Source organism: Eubalaena glacialis, chromosome 6 (genome assembly GCF_028564815.1).
Source record: "Eubalaena glacialis isolate mEubGla1 chromosome 6, mEubGla1.1.hap2.+ XY, whole genome shotgun sequence".
Lineage (NCBI taxonomy): Eukaryota > Metazoa > Chordata > Mammalia > Artiodactyla > Balaenidae > Eubalaena > Eubalaena glacialis.
The window spans coordinates 18949265-18973486 of record NC_083721.1 but is presented as its reverse complement, the minus strand read 5'-3'; the positions used below and the strand labels follow the sequence as shown (position 1 = coordinate 18973486).

Genomic DNA, 24222 nt, shown 5'->3' with positions numbered 1-24222 from the left:
CAATCTCTTTATTTTCAAAGGGGTTAGCAGAGATCTTTGAAAGAGAGCAGCCAGGAATTTTGTGGCTGCTTCCAGCTGGTCCCAACAGCCAAGGCGGTCACTTGTGTAGGGTCACTGCTGAACATGCCAACAAGGGGCAGGACTGGGAGGGGCAGGAAAGTGGGCGGGGAAGACAGCGGCATCGCGGATGCGATGCACATGCTTGACATTCCTTTCCTAGTGGTTTTTCTTCTGGGTTCACAGACATCTCAGACTCGAACAACTTAACCAAAGTTTATGCAGGATTTAAAATAGGTCACTCCTCGTAGAGAATGGACTTGAGGACACAGGGAGGGGGAAGGGTAAGCTGGGACGAAGTGAGAGAGTGGCATGGACATATATACACTACCAAATGTAAAATAGATAGCTAGTGGGAAGCAGCTGCATAGCACAGGGAGATCAGCTCCCTGCTTTGTGACCACCTAGAGGGGTGGGATAGGGAGGGTGGGAGGGAGACGTAAGAGGGAGGGGATATGGGGATATATGTATACATATAGCTGATTCACTTTGTTATACAGCAGAAACTAACACCATTGTAAAGCAATTATACTCCAATAAAGATGTTAAAAAAAATAAAATAGGTCATTCCTGTTTTCAGATGTTGAAAATGTTATCAGTGAAATGGTGAGATACCACAGCCTTCCAGCTATTTGATAGCACTGAAATGTGAAGCTAAACAGTGCAGTGTCACGGGCCACTGGGCCGCTTCCCCAGCCTTTGCATTTTCACGGGGGTAAAATGGGACTGACTTGAACATCAAGGATAGTTGTGAAGGATCTGAGGAGACGTTACAAAGAGACTTAAAATGAAAACCAGGGCCATTATTCATTCAGGGCCTGCTACTGGTCAGGCTCTATGCTTTGTACCTGATTCTTAATTGACTTTTCCTCCTGACCGACTTATTTATAGATACTTTGTAGATGTGGAAATTTAGGTTTAGGGAAGTTAAGTCATTTTCCTGCTCGTTATAACTCTATAATTAATTGAAGGAGTTGTGACTCAAATCCAAGGTCTGAATGACGCCAACGTCTACACTCTGAACAATCTTATTTGGGGTTGAGAGAAAGGGAAGGAACGGGATTGGGATGGAAGGGGTGGTTGTAGAAGGGGAGAAGGCACCATGTAGAGACACTGGTGCTTGGAATTTTGTGCAGGTGAGGCTGGAGGGAGGAGGAGCCGCCAGGAACTGAAGGTGGAAAAGATTAGTCTTCTTGCTAAACAAGCAGCCACTGTAACCCTGGTCTGCTTCCTCAAGGAGCTAAATGCCTAGTCCAAGAGGAAATACCCGCTGAACTCCATCCACTACTCCATTTTGCCAGAGGCAGAAGAGATAAGTGGTTAAGAATACAGACTGAAGACAGAGAGCTTGAACCTGGTCCACTTTCCAGCTCCTGCCCTGCTGATACTTCATGGGCTTGATACATGGAATGGGGGTAGCTTACCAGTAGCTCCCTCACGGGCAGCTGCTGAATACATGAGAAGCACTTCCAACGTTGCCCAGATCATAGAAAGAGCTAGATACCTGTTTATTACTGCAAAAGCCAAGGAAGCATCTATACTTACATATACCAGAAATAGAGCTGTTTATTCCAGAACTAATAAATCACACCAACATGACATGACTGCCAAATTTCTAATGCATGTTAGAAACAAAAACTAAAACAAAAAACCCGAAATAACTGTAAAACAGTATTTCTTCCCATTTTAACTTTTTAAATAGAGGCAAAGATGAATTATTACACACTCTAAGAGCTTTCTTGAATGTTTAGAACAGAGAATGTCTTCCATAAATCCCTCTTGATTGAAACATACATTCTTCTCCAAGACTGAGTAAATTCAATATGGAAGACGCTGACCATTAGTTTCCATAAATGATTCATCAGTGTGAACCATCATTGATAAATTATGTACACATAATTCACGTAACAGCTCACATACTTCCTCAGACTCCTCACAGCCTTCGCATTTACCATTCCCTCTAGCTTGAATACTTGTAGGAGAGGAAAAACAGTTTTTTTCCTCTACCCTCTTAGGTTTGGTTCCTGGTTCAATGCAAATTAAACTGACAAAAGACAGATCAACAGAGAAAAAGCATACAAATTTTATTTGATGTTAACATTTTTACATGGGTTGTAGGGGAGGGAGGGTAAGAAGAGGTTCACAAAAAAGAAGTGACATCCCTAAAGAAGAGATTCGGTCTGAGAGATTATATACATTTTAAGAAAGAGCAGTTAATGGTGGAGACATGACAAAGAAAAAGAGGTCTGGGCTTCTAGGGGTGGCATTTATTCACTGTATATTTACTGTGTTCTATTTATTTAAAATAAGTAAAAGTAAACAACATAGTCCTTGCTCCAAAAACCTACGATATGAAATATGGTAACATATAACTGGTTAAATGTCCATGTGAATAGCAGTTAATAATCAAAGATTAATATGAGTCTGGCTGAATGGGTTCCACAACCCTACACAGGGTTCTATGGAAGTGACACTTCATCACACATTGTTCAATTTAAAGACAAATCTACTTCTTTTTTGTGGCTAAAGATTCTTACTTTGGGGAACTTCATGGAGTAAATGTTTCTGACTTATTTTTTAACCAGATAAAATCAGGAGAAACTTAAACAGCAGGGAAATGGAAGGAGGATGCTTTATTTTCATCTGTGTAATCACATTACCTGATTAACGCTCCCAATGAGTGGCTCTAGAAACTGAAATCACAATTTCACTGATGTCTACATTCGATCCCTGACTATATTTGTCTGTCAGGTCTAATAACTTCTTACAGTCAAACTTCTTCCTACAAAAGTGATCATGGAACTATTGAATAAGAGAACTGCTTGTTTGAATTACTAGGTCAGGTTTTCTTTATTTCTTCAGCTTCGTTAATCTCTAGTTTCTGTTCATCTATTTTTCTTTGAGTACTATATTATAGCTGACGGACCACTGTGTTGAACACTCCTTGAGAGCAGCAATTTAGATCATTCAATAACTACCTAAAATATTAACAAGTATTTGGCACAGGGTCCCTCCCTACGTCAGTACTTTTATCCTAACCTCGGGTTGGAAATGCCAAATACAAAAAGCACATGTCCACTATTACAGAGCTCCTGTTGCCCTACACAGATTCATACATCCATTAGACATTATACTTATGAACAAGTGAGAATGGCATGAGATTTAATGTTAAGGAATAAAATGCAGGATTGGATAAAATGGAATCTACAGCATGATCTCAAAAATGCTTTAAAAAATGAAATAAAACAGACATTTGTGTGTGGTAGGGTCATGCATGTTTTTATATTTTCTCTAAGTTACCTACAATGAAGTCGTAATACTTTTCTAACTCAAAAACTCTTATACATAGTTTTAAAAAATATGACACCCCCAAACAGTTTAAAGCTGTAACTTCTGTTCCTCTTGGTTGTATGTACTATGAAAAATATATGGAAAATGGCTAAAAAAAGTGAATTTTTTTAGGCTTAAAGACATTTTTTTTTCTAAGTTTAATAGTCAACTGCCAAAGGAGATACAGATATCCCTGTACTTTTAACTCATTCCTGCAAGCCCTGAATACTCTAAGCATTGTCTCGTATATCAGCATTTGCAAAAACGCAATTGTTTTCACCCCAGAATATGAAGAAAACGCAGTGCATGCTTAACTTAAAGATCAATTGCACCTTGTGGGTAAAGTCTAGCCACGGTTGAGAAGTCCTAAGATTCAAATAGAAAAAATGTCAAGTTTAACACTAAATCTAAAATCACTAAACCTAAGTCACTGAATAAATTTAAACTCTCTTCAAAGCACTCATACAATCTACAACATTCAGGCTGATAAATATTTTAAAACAACTTCCAACTTTAAAAGTTCACTCATCGTGCTTTTTCATACCATAAAACAAATACTTTACAGCAATGATCCCAGGAGTACATCAACCTCCTGCCTTCGCCAACCCACAATGCTGTGTGGTAAGTTTTCCACATTTGCTTGCATTTGGAAAATAACTACTTTACATGCCAGGAGTGCACTGGGCTTAAGTTGTCAAAAAATATCATACTTTAAGTATAATTGGGTAAGAACTATGGGCACACACATGGGCAGCCTTCCAAAAAATGGAAGAAAAAAGAAAAAGAAAGCTTAACCCAGTGTTTCCAGGAAGAGACCTCATACACACAACACATTGTGCATAGTACATAATGCCTTGTTGATCTCCTTTCCTTTCACTGGGCAGTAGACACTTCAACCAGTGTTCAGAGTTACATACTATGAGTCCCAAAGGGTCCACCCAACTCTTACTCCAACAGTGCCCACATCAAAAAAAGACAAAATTGATCACTGGACCCAGCATCATCTCACATTACTATTCCCCTGAGAGATTCTAGATATCCCTGGTAATTTTATTTACCCTGCCTCAAAAGAGAGTTTTGTCTGGATCAGGCCATGCCTATCTCAAGTGAGCCAGACTTTCTTAAAACTCAATATTTAACCGATAGCAACCACCTAACATTAGTACATATTTAAGTGGACTCTGCAACATAGAAAAGAAGGAAGAATCAGGGTGATGAAGAAAGATTAGAAGCCAGAGGACAAGGATCGGGCTTTGACCCTTAATATTCAAGTGATATTGGGCAACTCAGCATCTCCAGATCCCAATTTCTTCATCTGTAAGATGAAGAGGCATAGACAGGAGGTCTTATGGATACTACCTGCTCCAAAAGCTGATTTTTCTCCTAGACAGTAGTGAGTTGAGATGGCCCTTCTATAGCTGCACTGTCCAGTATGGTAGCCACCAGCCACATGTGGCTATTGACTACATGAAATGTGGCTGGTCTGAATTAAAATATGCTCTATGGGTAAAATTTTGAGGACATAAAAAAAAATGTAATATATTTCATTAATAATTTTTATACTGACCATAAATTGAAATGATATTTTACATTTATTGGGTGCACTAAAACATACTAGTTTTGCCAGTTTCTTTTCTCTTTTATGTGGCTACTAGAAAATTTTAAATTATACTTGTGGTCCCATTATACTTGTATTGAACTACATTGTTTTCGAGTTGGGCCTAGGCATTAAGTGAGGGCCAGAGGAATTCTAAGATGAAATGACATGAGGAGAGCATCTGAGTGGAACATTGCCATTCCTTGGCTCTTCACTATTAGGACTTGGAGCTTATCATTTCCACACAATACTTATAAATTGCTGTTTTAAAGCCTTGCTTTTGTTCTCTTGTTCTGCTCACCAACAATGAATCAATAGCAAATAACATTGGGCCTAAAAATAATCAATATCACTTCATTTACTCTAAGGCTAAATCTTAATTATTAACTGTAGGATTGTATTACAGGATTGAAGCATAATCCTAAATGGATGAGCCTTCACACAGGCACAACTGTTTTCCATTTCCTTGAATTCAATATATATTTAAAGTAATAACTGAGTTTCCTTCACAAAGATGATCACAATCTTCTTTTTTTAAAACTCACGTTCGAATTTAATAGGAACAACTAAAATAAACTTGCATGGATGGAGCACATTTCATTGATATCTAACTAGAAACTTTTCCACTAATTTTTACAATCTGTATCAATTAATTTAATGTATTTTATTTTATTATTTTTTAATTTAATGTATTTTAAATGATCAAGGAAGCAGAGATCGTTTTTAGAGAGCTTGTTTACTTAGAAATACAACAGGTTATGAACAAAGCCAATAAAATATAAGATTCAGGTAAGTCGAGAATAAATATTCTTCTCAGAACATTTTCTTGGACTGCCAACTTTTTCAATTAGGAAATCTTAAACAAAGGAATCCATCTATTGATAATTGCCTGCAAAATCAACTACCAATTATTTAAAGCAAGCAACAGTCCCTAACTCTGAAATCCAAAGCCAACTAAAGGCACAAACATTTCAGACTGGGCTTAAACCATAGCCAGTAATTAAGTCAAATATTTTCAGATATATGAAAGCAGAACAGAATTCAGAATAAAATATGCCCTTTGAGGAATTTTTAAATAATAAATAAAGTTTTAAAATAAATTTTCTATATAATCTATATGACCATTAGAAAACTATGCAGGAATTAAATAACAAGATTTTCGTATATTTTCAAATTTTAGCTAATATATTTAAAACAAATATTCAAACTTCCATGATATAATTTACCACCCACTCTTTTTATGGGGAAAAAAAGAGTATAATTTCAAAATATGACCAGGATAACGTGAGAGAAATATATGTTCAAACACATATTGGCTCCTCTTTCTGATTCTCATGATTAATCAACAACTATTTCAGACACTACAAACTGTCAATTGTTTTTCTGAAGGCAGTCTCTTTCAGTGATAAGATAAAATATTTTCCTTGCTAGACACTTCAAAAGAAAAAAGAAAAGAAATGCCAAGATTTAAGATGATCAAACTTGAACTATGCTTTTGATTACTCTTAAAGAGAACCAAGGGTTCAAAAAGAAATAATGTGGAAAATAAAACCAAGAGTAGTTTTTGAGGAACCATGATATTTTAGACATTTCCTTAAGACAGAAACATGTACAATATGTCAAACTATTGGGACATATTTTAAATAAATCTTGAGGTGCTAGTAAAATGCCTACTGTAAAAACTCAATCACGCCCTAACGTGGATAATTATATCAAGCCTGCTCAAGATTCTAAGTTTTTCTCCCTCATCTTTATTTCATCACATACTTTTGGTAAATATCTTCATTTGTCCACATCTAGAATAATTGAAATGAATAAGAAAATAGATAAGTAGTTAAGATGAGTTTTAAAATGGCAGCCTCGTTTTTACTGATTTATTTATTAATTTTACTGATTTATTTACTAATAATTTACTAATATATTAAGGTTTATTTTCCTCTTTTCCACAGATTTTTCAATTCTGTTTTAATAACACAGGTGCACATAAGCAGATCTGAAAGGGTGTGTAGCAATGGAAAAGAAGTTGAACATGGTAGGGAAATCTAGCTCAAAAGAGATTCTCAGTATCATCCTATTTTCTAAAAACCTCAAAGCTTGTTTTATCTGCTATTCCTTTCAAAGCACAAGCACAACAACAAGGGTGCTTTAGGGAAGCTTCTAGATCAAATGAAAGATAGTTTACCAGTGCAGAGAGTAAACTGCTACTGCCATTACTATCCACAGAGCCACTGGAATTACACCTGTTTCCATCACTCTGATTGAAAGGATTTCCAGGACCCCAAGTCTAAACCACCTTGGGTACAATCTGCCACAGTAAAGGCTTAGCTCTTGGGTGTTCCTGCCATAAAAATAAAACAGCATTCCCCATTTCCTCCTCCATCACTCCCCAAAGATGTGCTTCTTATGTGGTTAGCAAGCAGATAAGGAGAAGTGGGCAAATCCCCAAAACCTAATCTAATTGCTCAGAGAGAACCTTCCCTTCGGTTTGTTTATTAATCTACCCATTTTCCTCTATATTCCTTTGTATTGTATTTCCTCTACATCCCAGAATGCCAGTTGTCACCCAATACCTTACCTCTGCTTTATCAGTAAGAGAACCTGGAATGTATTCCTGGTGGCAATACTCCCAGCTAATAGCCCACATGTACCAGCCTCCCTTGCAGCTAGGTGCTACCATCTGGCTAGCAAGATGAAGCAGACATTGACAAGGACTTCTGCAAAGGTTCCTAAACCTAATTGAACCACAGTCATCAATGGCTACTCCCATTTTAGAAACATCTAAAAGGACCCCATTGCTGAGAAAATGAAGTTCAAACTCATCAAGGTATCCAAAGCTCTTAATCTCCTACTGTCCCCACACCATCTCCCTCACCCACATTCACATGGCTTCCTCTTTTTAACCTCTACACCCTTGCTGCCCCTTCTGTCTGGAAAGTCCTACCATGATCCAATTAACCTCCACTCATCCTTGAAACCCAGTTCAAAGGCTGCCAGTCTTTTCTATGAAGACTTTGTACCTTCTTCCATTGTGACCTTTGGCACACTGTACCTAATTATTTCTGCATCTCTTTCTTCCCCTGTCAGGCTGCAAATCCTCCCTGTATCACTTCTCTATTTACACATAGCTCCACGAAGATTCTAGGGCTCCTGTCACCCTGAAATGCAGAAGGCATCCAGCACATGTCCGAAAAAATGAATGATGTTTTTAAAAATTCAAAAAGTAGGAGAAAAATGCAGTGAGATAAAAAAATTAGGAATAATGAAAATTGAAAATCCAAGTGAGTGTCAGTTAACACAGGAGCCAACCACCAATGCCCTGAGAAAATTTGGAATAGAGACAAAACAGGTGAACACATAATCCAAGTATCCAATTAAACATCCTGCATTAAACTTTCCCCTCATCTGCTAACAGAAGAATCAATTGACAGGCTTGGGTTTGAGTTTCACGTGTTACATTTCTGAGATGAATGAGCAAACCAACAATGAGGTTACGTGTCAGATTTTTTTAAAAAGCATAAATAATTTAACAATGGCAATAAACCCTGAGAATGATATTCTAACCAATGTTTTGTTTTGTTTTTTTCCAGGGGAAAAAAACAAAACTTAAGCTAAAATGTTTTTCTCTTTACTGGTTATTTATGAAGTCAATAATACAACTAAGGACACACACACAAGAAATATTCCCAACAAACTCAACACTTCCTATCTGTGTGTCCTTACAGCACCACCCAGAAAATTCACAAAGATACAAATTTAACCTTTGAGTCCAGGCTCATGAAACTGAAGTGAAATATTTAAATGGCAAATACAGACAAGGAAAGGAATTGCTTGGGAGCTGGGTGGGTCTGCTTCCTATCTTGTTTATTTAAGTACGTCCTCCCTGTTCACCATCTTTGTCCTGGATGTCTCAAATGGCCACGTTGATTAATTACTCAGTCCCAAGTTCCCGGGACTTGCACTATCTTAAGATAGCTCTCTACCCAGCAGTCTTTGCTTCTACTGTTTGAGCCATTCAGTCACATGGTTACGCTCAGATAATTCCCTCCTCTCATAACTCACTAAACAAGTATGCAGTGATTCCAAAACTGCAGTTTTGTCACAAATGTAGTTTTGAAACTGGAGCCTTTCACAATTCCTCAAATCAACAGAAGTACATAAGCTGCCTTCCTGTTCCATCGTCCTATCAGTTAGCCAAGAACCTGCCCCGCACAAAACAACTATAGGATTTTAAAATTTAGTTTACTTTTATTGGATTGCAATTTTCTGGATTCTGTGGTGTAAGAGGATTTAATACTTGACACAAAATGTTAAAAACAAGCCTGAGAAAACACTGACAAGACACAAAGCTAATCATAATGACCTCAATTAGATTTTCAATGCCTGTCAAGTTAATAGCATATAGTGGCATTGGCTTCAAGCCCTTGAACTTGAAAAGTACAATTCCTTTAGAGAATAGAAGTAACAGAATTTCAATTATTTTCTTAAAGGGCCAATTTTGATCCTGGTTCACATTAAAGTAAAAAGTAAATATTAGCTGTAAAATGGCAAAAAAGCAGAAAACTGAAAAGAGACAATGATAATGAAATTTCCATTTTGATGGCCACTCAATTTCATTCCAATACACAATGTTTGCTTTCTAAATTCCACTATCTTATTCAAAGAAAATCATTTCTAGGCATCCTCAATTGAAAATGTCCCAATCAATCAGAGGATTGATGAAATATTTCACGAACAAGGCATTTTTCTGCTAGGTCAACTGAATGTCTGAAATAAAGAGTTGCAAATGAAGTTGTTGACAGCATTTATATAACCTTTTCACAATAAAATGTTTTAGAAAAGGCTGAAAAAAATAAATCTTATTTAAAAGGCTTAATTTTTTTCTGTACACTTATAGTTAGGTGTCATTCACAATTTTCATAAACAGAAGTTAATTCAACTGTCAAAAATCAAACATAATTATCATTACAGTATAAAATTCCTAGAGTCCCGATTTTAAGACATTTGTCAAATATTTCGTAAATACTAGATGTAAGGCACTGTAGTGAGCTATGAAACAAATTACAGGAAACAGTATGTGATCACAGTCAATAGTCCCTTCTCTGCCCCAGCATTTTTTTTTCAAATAATAATAGTATTTATTTTTCTAAATAATAAAAAAGCAATAGTGATAATAACAGTAACACTTGTTACAAGAAAAACAGCAATACTTATTGCAAGTAATAATATAGTCATTTTAAGCACTACTAATAGTGATAATAGTAATACTTATAGTCATATTTATAGTAATACTAATTACTATAATAGTAATGCTTATTATATTACTAATAGTAATGCTTATTACTATCATAGCAATATTTATAAGTAATAGTGGTAATTCTTACAGGTACTAACAAAAAATAGTGATAATAATGGTAACACAGGGGCTTCCCTGGTGGCGCAGTGGTTGAGAGTCTGCCTGCCAATGCAGGGGACACGGGTTCGAGCCCTGGTCTGGGAAGATCCCACATGCCACGGAGCAACTGGGCCCGTGAGCCACAATTACTGAGCCTGCGCGTCTGGAGCCTGTGCTCCGCAACAAGAGAGGCCGCGATAGTGAGAGGCCCGCGCACCGCGATGAAGAGTGGCCCCTGCTTGCCGCAACTAGAGAAAGCCCTCGCACAGAAACGAAGACCCACCACAGCCATAAATAAATAAATTAAAAAATAATAATAATAATGGTAACACATTACTATGAAAACAATAATAAACAACAATAATATTACTTATCACTATAATGATATAATGGTAGTTTCCCAATTAATGAGATCTTATCACAATTAAGACATGATGTCAATCACTACATAGATGATTTCCCCCTATGCCAAACCTCATTTTGCTCACCTCTTAAATGGGGATATTAAAAATCCCAATTTTGGGATTGGGGGAGGGATAAATGAGAAGGTTGGGATTAACATATACACACTAATAACATAAAATAATCAACAAGGACCTACTGTACAGCACAGGGATCTCTATTTAATACTCTGTAATAACCTATACGGGAAAAGAATCAGAAAAAGAATAAATGTATGTATAACTGAATCACTTTGCTGTATACCTGAAACTAAGACAATATTGTAAATCAACTATACTCCAGTATACAATAAACTTTTTAAAACTAAATTTATTTATTTTTGGCTGCGTTGGGTCTTCCTTGTTGTGCATGGGCTTTCTCTAATTGTGTCGAGCGGGGGCTACTCTTCGTTGCAGTGCGCAGGCTTCTCATCGCGGTGGCTTCTCTTGTTGCGGAGCACGGGCTCTAGGCACGCAGGCTTTAGTAGCTGTGGCATGCAGGCATGCAGTAGTGGTGGCTTGTGGGCTCTAGAGCACAGGCTCAGTAGTTGTGGTGCACGGGCTTAGTTGCTCCGCGGCATGTGGGATCTTCCCAGACCAGGGTTCGAACTTGTGTCCCGTGCATTGGCAGGAGGATTCTTTTTTTTTTTTTAATTTATTTTTGGCTGCACTGGGTCTTCATTGCTGCGCACAGGCTTTTCTCTAGTTGCAGCGAGCGGGGGCTACTCCTCCTTGCGGTGCGCGGGCTCCTCATTGTGGTGGCTTCTCTTGCTGTGGAGCACGGGCTCTAGGCATGCGGGCTTCAGTAGTTGTGGCACATGGGCTTAGTTGCTACACGGCATGTGGGATCTCCCTGGACCAGGGCTCGAACCCGTGTCCCCTGCACTGGCAGGCAGATTCCTAACCACGGTGCCACCAGGGAAGCCCGGCAGGCGGATTCTTAACCACTGTGCCACCAGGGAAGTCCCAGGAAGTTTTTCATTTGGAGAAATCTCCAGGATTCACGAACTCTGTGTGAACCTTCTATCTTCCGGCAAAGAGAGGGGGCAGTGTGCCTCTGGAACTCCTTTATACACAGGGACCATTCAGATTTGCAAATTTTGAATGAACTGAAGTCTGGCCACACCTACTCTTTGCCCTCCTGGGGCTTTCTGCCTCTGCTTACTTGACTTTCCTATGCTTCTGAGGCAGGAATAACTTCACCCTTCCCATTTAAATTTTTACATGTTGATTTGTCATAGCAGCAGTTCAAGAGTTCTCTACGCAACTTGGAAAATACAGAAAAGCACAAGGAAGAAACTGGTACTCTCACCACCTGGGAAAATTGTTCTGTTCTACAAATACATATGTGGAGGACATGCCACGCATGTGGATAGGGATTCTGAAATAATGGGGTGAGCTGGATTTGAAACTGAGCAGGACCTTCTCAGGTAAAAATCGTTTCCCCTGTTTCTTGTTTGTAGGAAATAGGCTTCCTTCAGCCTCCTAGACCTTCCTGAGTTCCTGCCCCACCATTTTTGTTTTTAATATCTAACTGCCAAAGTAGATCTGTGTCTCTGGTTATTGTTTTACATCACAGTGAATAAATAGTTCCCTCCTCGAGATATCTAAGTTTACATTTGGGTAGTGACCAGGTCAGAGAATTTTCCTGATAACACCACATGAAGTATCACACTCACAGCAGATTTCCACCTAGCATTTGCTTATGATATCCTTACCCACCTTAATTTTTTCCAAGTCCCCTATTACTTGCTATTTATTCTGTCTACCCCTCATTATATTGTAAACTCCCATGAGGGGAGGGACCTCAAAAATATTGGTTAAATGAAGGAGTGAATTTTCCTTTCCTGGGTGTGCCTATAAAAATCTAAGTTTCTGTATATGAAAATATGCTAGTAACTTCTCTATAGAAATTTGATTTTAATTTTAAATTGCTCATTCATCTAATATGTAAGTATCTGAATAAATTATTCTTGGAATGATCAGTCTGCATATTTGCAAGTTTCTATGGGAGTTTCTTAAAAACTCACCATTTGTATCTTCAAACCAATACACCGCAATGACAAAACTATTTGTTTAAAAAAAAAACATAAGTAATTAAGAGCATCAGCATGGGGAATATTTGCTCTCAAATATAACTTTTCATACGATAAGTTTTTACGTTAGTCTCTGAAGAGTTAAGCAAAGATTTCAGAAAGTTTGCATCAGTTTTAAAGGCTCAATCTTCAAAGTAGATAAGGCCTCTTTTCTTCGAAAGATGAAAAAAATCAATAAATATGGTTACAAAACAGCACTTATCTATCTTTATCATGTGTGCCTATTAATTCCATTACAAAATAACTGAGTTGTGTTATTTATAAAAACAATAATTATGCTTTTGAAAAGCCATCCATTAGTAAGAGCAAACATAAAAAGTCCTTTTTTTTGACTAACCAAGCCTTAATAGTACTATTTTCTTCATTTTTGACTAAAAATAAAAACTATGTTGCCTTGTTAGTTTTATTGTAATCCAGCACGTGCAGACAGGAGAAACAACAAATGAGTTTGTGGTCACTTGGGGGTAAGAGGTCAGGTCTAAAGTAGACAAATGTATGTCAAGTGTAGGATTAAATCTCTTGTCTTTATTCCTGTAAAATGTCTCCACCAGGTCAAAATATATCAGTCATTAAAGCTTTGAAATTTAACAAAGCAACAAGAGTAACAATGCATTTCTTCACTTAATACAAATGACTTTTTTTGATAGAGCAGTTCTCTTATTCTCATAAGCATCCTTTAAAGCTGAAAAGTAATTTATCAGTCCCAATCACCTAGGATGCCTTAAACATTCTTTAGTGAATATAGAATGTGGGTTTCTGCTGAAGCAAAATGAGAGCATAGGACAAGTTATTAGATTCTCTATGAAAGAGACTCAAGCAAAGAACTATTTCATATCAACAAAATAAATCACCAAAAAATTTTTTTTCTTGCTCAAACTTCTCAACTAAAAATCATCTCAACTTGGGAAGAAAAAATAAAGAGAGAGACGATCTGGAAATTAGAAGATACAAATACTGGGGTCCATCACTAGTAAGACCTTAAGAATTCTAGAATTTGTTCATCTACAAAACAGGGTTATTGTTCTTTTCTCCTTTCTGAAATGTTCATCTTGCTTATTCCTTGCCCCTGCTCATTCTCCCTACATAAGTGGTTGTGGTACCTGCATTCCTCACTGTATCCACTCTGAGCAGCATGTTTATTTCAAACACGGCTACAATAATTGCATCCTCTGATTGAACTCACTTTTTTTGATTGAGCAGGACAGTGACCAAGAAATACATGAACTGGTGTGATTAAAAAAAAACATATAGATTCCTTGGGATTTTGCTTATTGATTCTTCAATGTGTTAATAATACCTTAACCATAGTATCACCAATTTGGGGTATTCTCAAATATCTTCAGCCTAATTTTGAAACTGAGATTAGAAACCTTTTATTTTATAATGAGCAAAATATGCTGACTTAAAAAACTATGCTTTAAATTAAGCAGTAGATCACTATAAAGTTTTAGAGTAGACCAGCATAGAATTTATCATCATCTAGCTAGTAAAATAATTCATTTTATTTTGAAAACTGATTTCTTACAGAAGTGTTACCTTCTCAAGCAGTCTGCTTTTTTGGTTTCCTGGTCCTCTGATGAAGATTATTTCAAGCTTCTATTCTAGGGAGCATCAAAATTCTTTTGCTGGCATTTGAAATCTTCCATTTCTGCCTAGATTGGCCAAACCTGTTTATTCACTTTTCTAGAAAAGGTTTTGCTGAGAACTAAACCAAGCTTATTCACAGCTCTTTGCACACAGCTGATAATCAACTAATAGCTGAGTTAATAATCGAGCCAGAATATAAACTTGCTCAATTTTAGACATGTCTAGCAAGCTGCCAGGGTGCACACATTTAAAATAGGTCTTACTCACTTGTGTAACAACTGCTTATGCTTTTTACATATTTCTGTATATTGTTCAAGTTTTTCTATTAGCATGAATTGTTTTAATGCTTTTTAAAAAAGCCAAATGAAATATAAAATACATATGAATATTTAATAAATGAAATTTTATAATATATATTTAAAAATTTTTATTTGTGATAAAAATTTTATCTGCAATGTCTTTTTTACAATTTAAATCAAATTAATTCATTCTTCTCAGAAACAAGCTGCCAAATTCCTGTAACAGTCTTAACTGGTCGGTAAGTGCATTAGTCAATAAGTCATGAAACATCATGTAGTTTTTTTTTTAACCTTCAACAATGTATGAGATTAAATGTATCTATTTTGCATCATCATCATCATCATAAACAGTAATTGTAACTAACAGGTAGTGCTTATAAGGTGCCATCATGTTACACATATATTTACTCATTTACTGTTCCAAGAATTTTACATATATATTTACTCAATCTTCAACAACCATAAACATTATTATCCCCATTTTACAAGGGAAGAAACTGAAGCATGAGCTACCCACAGTCAGTATCTTGATCAATGTGAAATGCTGCCTTCCCAGAACACGTGAGAAACTCGACTTGGTTGCTGGCCTGACATCACGTTGGTCGAAATCAAAGCTATAAATGTAGGAACAGTTCCACTATTTTCCATAGAGCTGGCTTTTAAAAGCCTTTCATTTTCCCCATTTCAACCACTACCTTCCTTCATAAAATACTACAATCCTAGCAACGCTCAAGCTAAATCTGTATTTTATGTTTCTTCCGAATGTAGCCACACGAAATAAGTAAAATGGCCTCTGAGCTCCCCATCTCAGCTAAGACTTCAAATGTGAAACTGAATCTTCTGTATCCCACTCTGAATAGTCAGTTAACTAATCTATTCAGCATCCCTTTTTCATATATCTATTAGTTCATGAACACGTCCAGGCTTTTTCTTTTTTCTTTTTTTCAATGACTTACTTTATTCCTAGAGTAGTCCATTCGAATCCAGTTTTTGGTGCATTTCTACTTCTAAAAAGGTACCAGGAAAGCATATCTATTAACCATTAATCTGAAGAGGAAAATTCACCAGATTTTTTTTTTTTCAAAGAAAAACACTAGTGTCCTCACTGAAACAGTTATTTCTTAAACTATCCACATTAAACTGAAAAAACAGTTACATAACATCTTCCCCTTCCTCTGGTTTTCATTTCCAAATTCAGTTTGAGGGTTCAGGTGCTATTTGCTTTCCTTTTACTAACAACTACAAGGAAAACTAAGAAATAGACATTTTCTGGCTTAAACTTGTTATTCATTCAGGGGGTCTGCTCATTCCTTCACTTTGGCCTCCTCTGCCTGCCACCCTCCATCTTCCTCCAGCCACTCATGAGGGTGTATCTGGATACAGGCTGTGACACACAGGGTGACAGCATCCCCAAGGATTTGCAGAAGATGCTGCTAGTATCAATTCTCACTCCATACATATGTATGTGAGGTCCTATTATAAAAAGGAAACCATTTCCTAGTCAAGTAGAAGATGAAGAGGTAGAAAACTACCAGAAAAAACAACAACAACAAGCTAAACATTTTATTTTCCCCAGACTCCTCATTGCTGCCCAGTGAATCACTTTTTTCATCATGTACTCATTCCCTCAGTCAAGGTCCTACTGAAGATGCCGCCTCAGAGCTCTCAGACCCTGCTTTCAGCCCCTCACCTTCGGTCCTTCACCTCCTTATTTGGAGTTCCCTACTCCTCTCCAGAGTGTACCCGGCACCTTTGCTTTCTGTCTCAGCATCTGTCACAGTTCATGAACACACACTTATAATGATTTGTGTATGGTCTGTTTTCCCCACTAGACTGGAAGCTTCCTGAAGCAAATGACGGTTTTGTTCACCAGACTATCTTCAGGGCTACAGGAGAGAGCTTGATCCAAAAAGAGAATCAATTAAAAAGGTCCCAAATGGGCTTCCCCGGTGGCGCAGTGGTTGAGAGTCCGCCTGCCGGTGCAGGGGACACGGGTTCGAGCCCTGGTCTGGGAGGATCCCACATGCCGCGGAGCAGCTGGGCCCGTGAGCCACAACTACTGAGCCTGCGCGTCTGGAGCCTGTGCTCCGCAACGGGAGAGGCCGCGGCGGTGAGAGGCCCGCGCACCGCGATGAAGAGTGGCCCCCGCTTGCCGCAACTGGAGAAGGCCCTCGCACAGAAACGAGGACCCAACACAGCCAAAAATAAATAATAAATAAATAATAAATAAATTTAAAAAAAAAAAGGTCCCAAATGAATAGATGAGAAACTAAGAAAATCAAATCCTACACTGGCTCCACCCACACCCTCAGGGGTGTAGGGGGGTGTGTGTGTGTGTGTGTGTGTATGCGTGTGTGTCTAGGAGGGGAAAGATGGAGAGAAGTATATAATCAAATATGTAAAAGCAAAGACTTCATCTCCCTTCCCCCAACCTGAGATACAAATCTGGCTGGAAAGGAACCACCAAGAAATTCTCCAGGATTATCTCATCCCACTGTTCCTTTATTCCTTATATATAGATGTTTACACTGTTAATATTTTACTCAGTATGCCACTTAATCTGTGCTTTCCTCTTGGTACTTAACACTTTCTGTTTTCTTTCATAATCATGTGCCCGTCTTATTTACTCTGCAAACTTCCTGGGAACAGGAGAAGGAGGGTGAGGGGAAATAAGGTGTATGCAAGTCAATCTAAACCTTATTTCCTGGAGCTTCATTTTTAAAGTACATGTATAAGGCTTATCTTTGCATTTGTAACTGATATAACTAGGCAGAGATTAGAGAAGTATATTAATCGAAGATGCTTTGTAAGTCTCTTAAGGTAATACATATCCCCACCTAGATCAAACGTGTAGAAAGAGAAGGTACATTTCTACTGAATTTTACCACACTCTTCAATGGTAGTTTAGTGGCCACATGAAAGGCACATAATAGCTCTGTTTATTTCTAGAATGACTGACAACCTTCATCTTCATACAAATATCTGTATAGAAATCTCTAGTGTGCCATGAAAAGTAACACAAAATAGAGGTCCTCTAGCAACAGGGAGAAAGCCTTTTCCACAAGGATAACCTCTATGTTTTTCTCTTTTTTTCCTGTTCCATTATGGTTCATTACAGGATACTGAATATAGTTCCCTGTGCTACACAGTAGGGCCTTGTTGTTTATCCATTCTATATATAATATTACAGTTTGCATCTGCTAATCCCAAACTCCCAATCCAACCTCCCCGCCCCACCTTCTCCCTTGGCAACCACAGTCCGTTCTCTACGTCTGTGAGTCTGTTTCTGACCTCTCTGTTTTTCTTCAAACCAATATTCAATGGGCCACATTATTATTATTTTTTTCAATCGGTCATTCCTAATTTAACCTTGTGATTTATTTAGTTATATGTTCCTCTTCATTTCCCCAACCAGAACCAGGGATCATTATTCTCTCTGGAGTACTTCTCTGCAGTACTAATGGCCTCCCAAGTACCCATCACATGCCTCTGCTGGTTAGGGTGACAAGAGAGCCGCTTGGGTGCCCTGCCCGTGTCATGGCTTCCCACAGATCAGGCAGAAACAGTGATTCCTTATAGCTCACCATCAAATCTGAGCTTCACTATTCTGTGCTCAGGCATCTACCATTAGGTTAGTTCTGGCCAGTGTGAGTAGGTATATATTATCTGTGAATCAGCACCACTATGAAAGCAGATACTTGTGATTAGGTTAAATCCCACAATATAGGAAAACAAAACTTAAGAGGAATCAAGTTTAAATAAATAAATGCCAGGGCCTTTTTAACTCATACTCTGTCACTGTACCAGGGAGAGTCATCAATTCAGGTAATGACGCTTCCCCCAGAAGCTGAGGCCCCATTGTCATTGCCCTTATTCATTTCTTTTTTCGAGCCATCTGCAGCAGACCTATTTTCTAAGCCCTACAAAAGACAGTCAACTCATAATTACATCTTTTCAGTGGACAGAGATTTAGCTGCATAAATCCCCCTCACACCTCATCAGACTGAATTGCCTACTTTTCAATTAACGCTTTGCAAAATGCAAACTGTGAATCTCACCTCCACCCTTTGAAGGAGGTGACAGTAACCAGTGAAAATGTCTAAAAGGATGGGAGGAAGAGCAAAAAAATGCAGTCAAACAGGCTAAAAAAGAAATCTGAATCATATTTGCCTATACACTGCCTCCTTTTACACAGAAAAAAATATTGCTCAAAAAAGTTAAATATTTACTTTTTGGCAAAAGCTTCAACTATAAAGGATATGATATGCTGTTAATTACTTAATTTGTACTTTTAATGTGTAATAAGACAATCAGGAAAACTGAAATAATCACAGGAGTAAATTTAAGTATTGGAAAAATCCCAGCTCCCTTAATTAAATGCATTTTTTAAATAGAAAACCAAATTCTTCAACTCTTAAAGCAATCTGCCTTAACTAGCCCTGAGGTGATTCCTGAGCCACTTGTAGGAAAAAGACAGAAGAGGAAAAAGTTCAATGACCTTGTAAATTAGGGACTAAAAAGCTGTAACGGTGTGACAGTCAGTATAGTCTCAGTGGAATTACAGGAAAACATTTGTCCAGAAATTGCTTTCTTGGAAAATCACCATGAGGTAGGGGAAAAGGAGAAACAAACAAACAAACAAACATACGGGGAAGGGAGGTTACCTATGGTAAAATACAGAATGGGAACCCAAAGAATGCGAAATACAACCTTTTCTGCCCCAGCTGCCAAGCAAACAACTTCTAAGCATCTTCAGATAAAAAGGAAAATAGTCATTTTGCACAGGGGTTAGCTGAATGTTCGAGAGTTGGATCAATGGGGAAGACTTGCTATACACCTAGCGGTGGGTGGATTTCACCAGGCTGCAGCCTCCACAGATTTTCTTTGCTGCACTGCAGAGGCGCCATCTTCCCCGTGTTAATCTTCACTCAATTCAACCCTTCCATCTGCACCCTAAAAAAAAGACCCTGAGGACCCTCCACAGCAGCCCGCGCCCCCAGGGGAGCTAAACCAGAGTGCCCAGCGCTGCCAGGGAAGAGGCCGCGCCTTCATCAGACAAACGCCTCTTTTGATGCACAGGAGGGGAGTGCTCGTGCCTCCCCACTACCAGCCACTGCCCTTTCCAGACGCACACCCCACTCTCCGCGTACTTCTCCCCAAGGACTTCACAACCGAGCACAGAATCAGCAAGCCGCGGAGGTGCTGGGCAGTGGGGGGAAGTAGAGGGGCCCCGAGGCGCCGCCAGAGCCCCCTCCGGGACAGGCGCGCAGCGCGGGGAAGGGAGTCAGGCGGCAGCCTCGGTGGCGCACAGACCAGCGCGGCTCAGCCCACCGCGCCCCGGGCTGGCGAGGGCGGGGTGTCGCGGCTTTTGTTCCCGGGGACCTTCGCCCTCACCGGGAGAATCGGAGAGTGCGAGCGAACGCCCGCAATGTCCTGGCTTGGGGAAGGAGAGAGGCGGCTGCGGGTGTCCGACCCCTCCCATCTCTCTCAACTTAACACAAAAGGGAGACACAGAAATGTACAAAGTTTGCCTGCGAAGGGTGTTGCGCGACCCTGCATGTTGGGGTCGCACTCGGGCGGCAGCCCCGAGCAGCCGCGAAGAAGAAGGAGGAGGAAGGAGGTCGGGCCGCAAAGGGGTGGTGGGCATGCGAAGAGAAGGTGAAACGGGGCGGAAAAGGCAAAGGGAAGCGGGGGTTGGGGGGTGCCCAGCTTCCCGAGCTGTCCCGACTCCTCCTCGCCAGGGCCCGAGAGAAAGGGAAGGGCAGCGATTAAGTGCCGGAGACAGGATCCAGGGACGCTGCGTTTTCGGTTTTCCCCACGTGCTCCCTCCCCCTATCTCATCTGGACGTCTCTCGCCTCCCCCCCGCCCCCGAGGCAGGGACTGAGTCAGGGTCCGAGCTCAGGACAGCCTCCTCCTCTTCTCGCCCCCGACTGGCGCGGACCCAGGGGCCCGACGCCTCGCCCGCTCCCTCTCCGCTGGCCGGAGCGCGCGTCCCCAGGGCAGGGCTGGGCCGGAGGCGGGGATGCGCAGGGCGCCCGCAAGCGGGGATGTTGGGCGCGGAGAGGAGAGGGGTCCCCTCGACTGCCCCCCGGCTTCTCTGAATTAAAGACTCAGAGGTAGCGGGTCCCCTCCTTCCCCCCCCACCCCACCCCATTCCGAGGCGCGGCACCCACCTCCAGCGCCCAAGCAGTCCAGGCGGCCAGCAGGACCAGTGCCAAACCGGGCAGCATCGCGACCCTGCGCGGGGCACCGAGTGCGCTGCTGTGCGAGTGGGATCCGCCGCGCCCTTGCTCTGCCGGTGTGGCCGCCGCCGCTGTCTCCTGTGGCCCCGCGCTCGCGCTGCTCCGGGTGCTCTCTCCTACCGCTGCCGAGGAAACTGACGGAGCAGCAGCGCGGCGGCGGGGCTCGGAGCCCGGCGAGTCAGCTGATCCGGCCCAGCCCGCTCGGCACCCGAGAGAGACCCCTAGCGGAGCCGCCGGGGAGCTGCGCCCGCTCGGCCGGGAGGGGCCCGCGCCCCCGGCGCCCACAGGTGCGGCGACCCCGGCTCCCCCGGTTCCCCGAGCGCCTCCCCGGCCGCCGGCCGCCTGAGCCCCGCGCGCAGTAGGAGGGAGAGTCTGGGGCCGGGAGAGGGACGGCGGAGGATCAGGGAAAGGTGAGTCCTAGGACGTCTGGGAGGCAGAAAAGTCTAGAGCGCTCCGCGCTGGTACCCGTGAGCTTGACTCATCCGACCCCGCAGGCCTCTCGGGGGTATCGTATAAAGGGCTGCTGCTGGGGTGCGTTTTTATCCGCATTTCGCTTTTTGTGTCGGTTTGAAGAGGTGAGGGAGGCGTTTCTGGAAGAGAATGAGAACAAGACAAGCTTAAAGAAATAGGATTTCTTTCCTTGTAAAGGGAGCAAAAGCCTCATTTTTTTCCCCGTCAAAAGCAACCACGAGCAACCTGGAATTTCTATCTTTAGACCGAACCGAAGGAGAAAGGCGCCGGACCTGGAGAAGAAGCAGCGACCTATTTACTTCTCCTTGGAAGGTTTTTTTTAAAAAAAAACTTTTTTTGGTTTATTTTTTTTGTTTTTGTTTTGAGAAGGGGACGGCCATATGAGTTTTTGTTGTTGTTTTTAATCAGGCAGGGATGTAACATCATCTGAGATGTGGGTGAAGTGAAAGTTAGGAGGGGAAGGGTCTGGAAAGATGATTCCCATTAGACCCCCATACCTCAGAACTTTTGACCTCAAACTCTGTCCTTGTTCTTCCTCGTGCCTGTCCTAAATTGCAGAAATCAGACTTCTGGGAAGCCACTTTCTCCTAGGTTAAACACAAGCCATCCAATGCTGGGTTAGTATCCAGTGAGTCTAGAATGGGCTAGAACTGCCCAGATACCTCTGCTCTTGACCTGAAGGAGCATCAGCCACCAAGGCACAGTCCAAAGTGGGGCTGGTGGGAGGGAAGGAAGGCACGGACTTCAGATGTGGGATCATGGCTCAGCCAGGAGGACGCTGGCTTCTTTCCCAAGAAATCAGTATTTCTCTGCCAGCTCCCCTAGGTGTTGTCTTCTGTCTTTACTTACCAGGCATCCAAGCCTGACCCGTGGATTACTTTTTCCCCTGAATGACCTCTGAATGTCCTCAACAAATAATGACAAATATTTGTTACCGCGAGTCATTTGTTTACATGGTTTATGTCATTCACTTCCCATGAACGTCAATGAGGCCCTTACTGTTATTACTCCCGTTTGTAAGTTAGGAAGCTGACACTAAGGATCTCCTCCCTAATCTGAAAGCGAGTAAGTAACAAAAAATTGGGACTGCAGGGAAGAAAAGCCCCAGTGACAGCAAAACCCAGCTGCTTCCAAACACGTTTACCCACCACTACAATTCTGTCTGTCCCAGGTTTATAGGAACAATTGAAGGCATCTGAATGCAAATAGGAGTATGACTCAAAGATGTGGAGGGAACAGGATCAGCTCCAAAATTTGCAGGGTCCAGTGCAAAATGAAAAGGTGGGACCTTTTGTTCCAAAATTAAGAATTTTAAGATGGCAACGGCAGCATGTTCAACCAAGCACAGGGCCCTCCTGAGCACGGGACCCTGTGTGACCCAACAGATTGCATGCCCATGGAACCAGGCCTGGGAGGGAGGAAGCAATTTTTAAGAGTAAGGGACTTTCACTGAGCACAAAATTCAAAAATATAGAGGTGAGGTTATAACTATGAAAATACAAGTCCTTAGATTTGGCGTTTTCCCTTCCCACTGTTGAAACACGCCCCCCTCACCCATCCCTGGAAAAGACGTTCCCTAGGGGAAGATGACTAGCTGCTGACTGTGTCAGAATGATGGACGTTCTTTACTTTTTCCCTCATTTCATCACCACTCAGAGATCCTGATGGCTTTTACTTTTCAGCCACTGTCTCTGTTCTGCGCTTTATGCTATTTCCTGCCCTGAGGTATCTTCAGGAACCTCTGAGCAGTAAATACAAGAACATCTCTAGTTAGAACTCTAAACGCTGGGACAGGGACTGACCACCCATTGGCTGGAATCTTCACAACATTCCCAGCCCAGCCTCAAATACCTCAGCTTGGGAGACATTCACTAGCTCTTCCAACAATGCATCCTGTCTTTGGGCTGCTCTGGTCACTAGAAAGTTCTTACCCCACTTAAAGCCCACTTCCCTTTCCTTTAACCTCCCACTCAGATGTCCTTGTTGCACCTCTGTGACCAAGCCAAGCCAGTCTTTTCCGCACCACAGATCGTCACGTAAGTAAAACCATCAGTTTTCATGCTGCTTCTGCCTCAGCGTCCTGTCTCCACTTCCCTCAACAGGTGTGTAGATGGCACAATGGCACCTGTTTCTGGTTCCTTCTACACTCCTCTAAATGTGTTCCGGTTTGTGTCTTTTCACAGCACTGCAAGGGTGCTGTGGCCACTGCAGCATGGAGGAGTCTCTCGCCCACCTCAGCCTGCGGGTGAGTGTTGCGTTGGATTGAGTGGACTCACATTGGTCACATTGGCTCCCAAATCTCCCGTCTGTTTTCTGCAGAGTGCTGCTGAGTTGCATCTCTGTCATCTTGTGTTTAAGGTGTTATCTGTGCCCTGCAAATATCACCGAAAGCAATCTTTTTGTTATTAAGGTATAGTAGATGTGCAGTATTAATGTTTCAGGTGTACAATATAGTGATTCATAATTTGTAAAGGTGGTTATACTCCATTTATAGTTATTATAAAATATTGGCTATATTCCCTGTGTTGTACAATATATCCCTGTAGCTTATTTGTTTTTATCTAGTAGTTTGTTCTTCTTAATCCCCTGCCCCATCTTGCCCCTCCCTCTTTCTGTCTCCCCACTGGTAACCACTAGTTTGTTCTCTTTATCTGCGAGTCTGTTTCTTTTTTGTTACATTCACTGGTTTGTTTTATTTTTTAGATTCCAC

At 40.9% G+C, this 24222-nt stretch overlaps 1 protein-coding gene across 4 annotated transcripts in view; it reads right to left on the bottom strand.

Annotated features, from left to right (window-relative positions):
- Positions 1-21250, bottom strand: part of APP (amyloid beta precursor protein) — a 286588-nt gene extending 265338 nt beyond the window's left edge. The window contains exon 1 of one of the 4 annotated variants that reach the window (XM_061194014.1): positions 20973-21250. In XM_061194014.1, the coding sequence (XP_061049997.1) occupies positions 20973-21029 (57 nt within the window). In that variant the 5' untranslated portion in view covers positions 21030-21250. The remainder of the gene's footprint in view (positions 1-20972) is intronic. The other 3 variants (XM_061194013.1, XM_061194010.1, XM_061194009.1) reach the window with 3 other exon arrangements.
- Positions 21251-24222: the final 2972 nt, after the last annotated feature.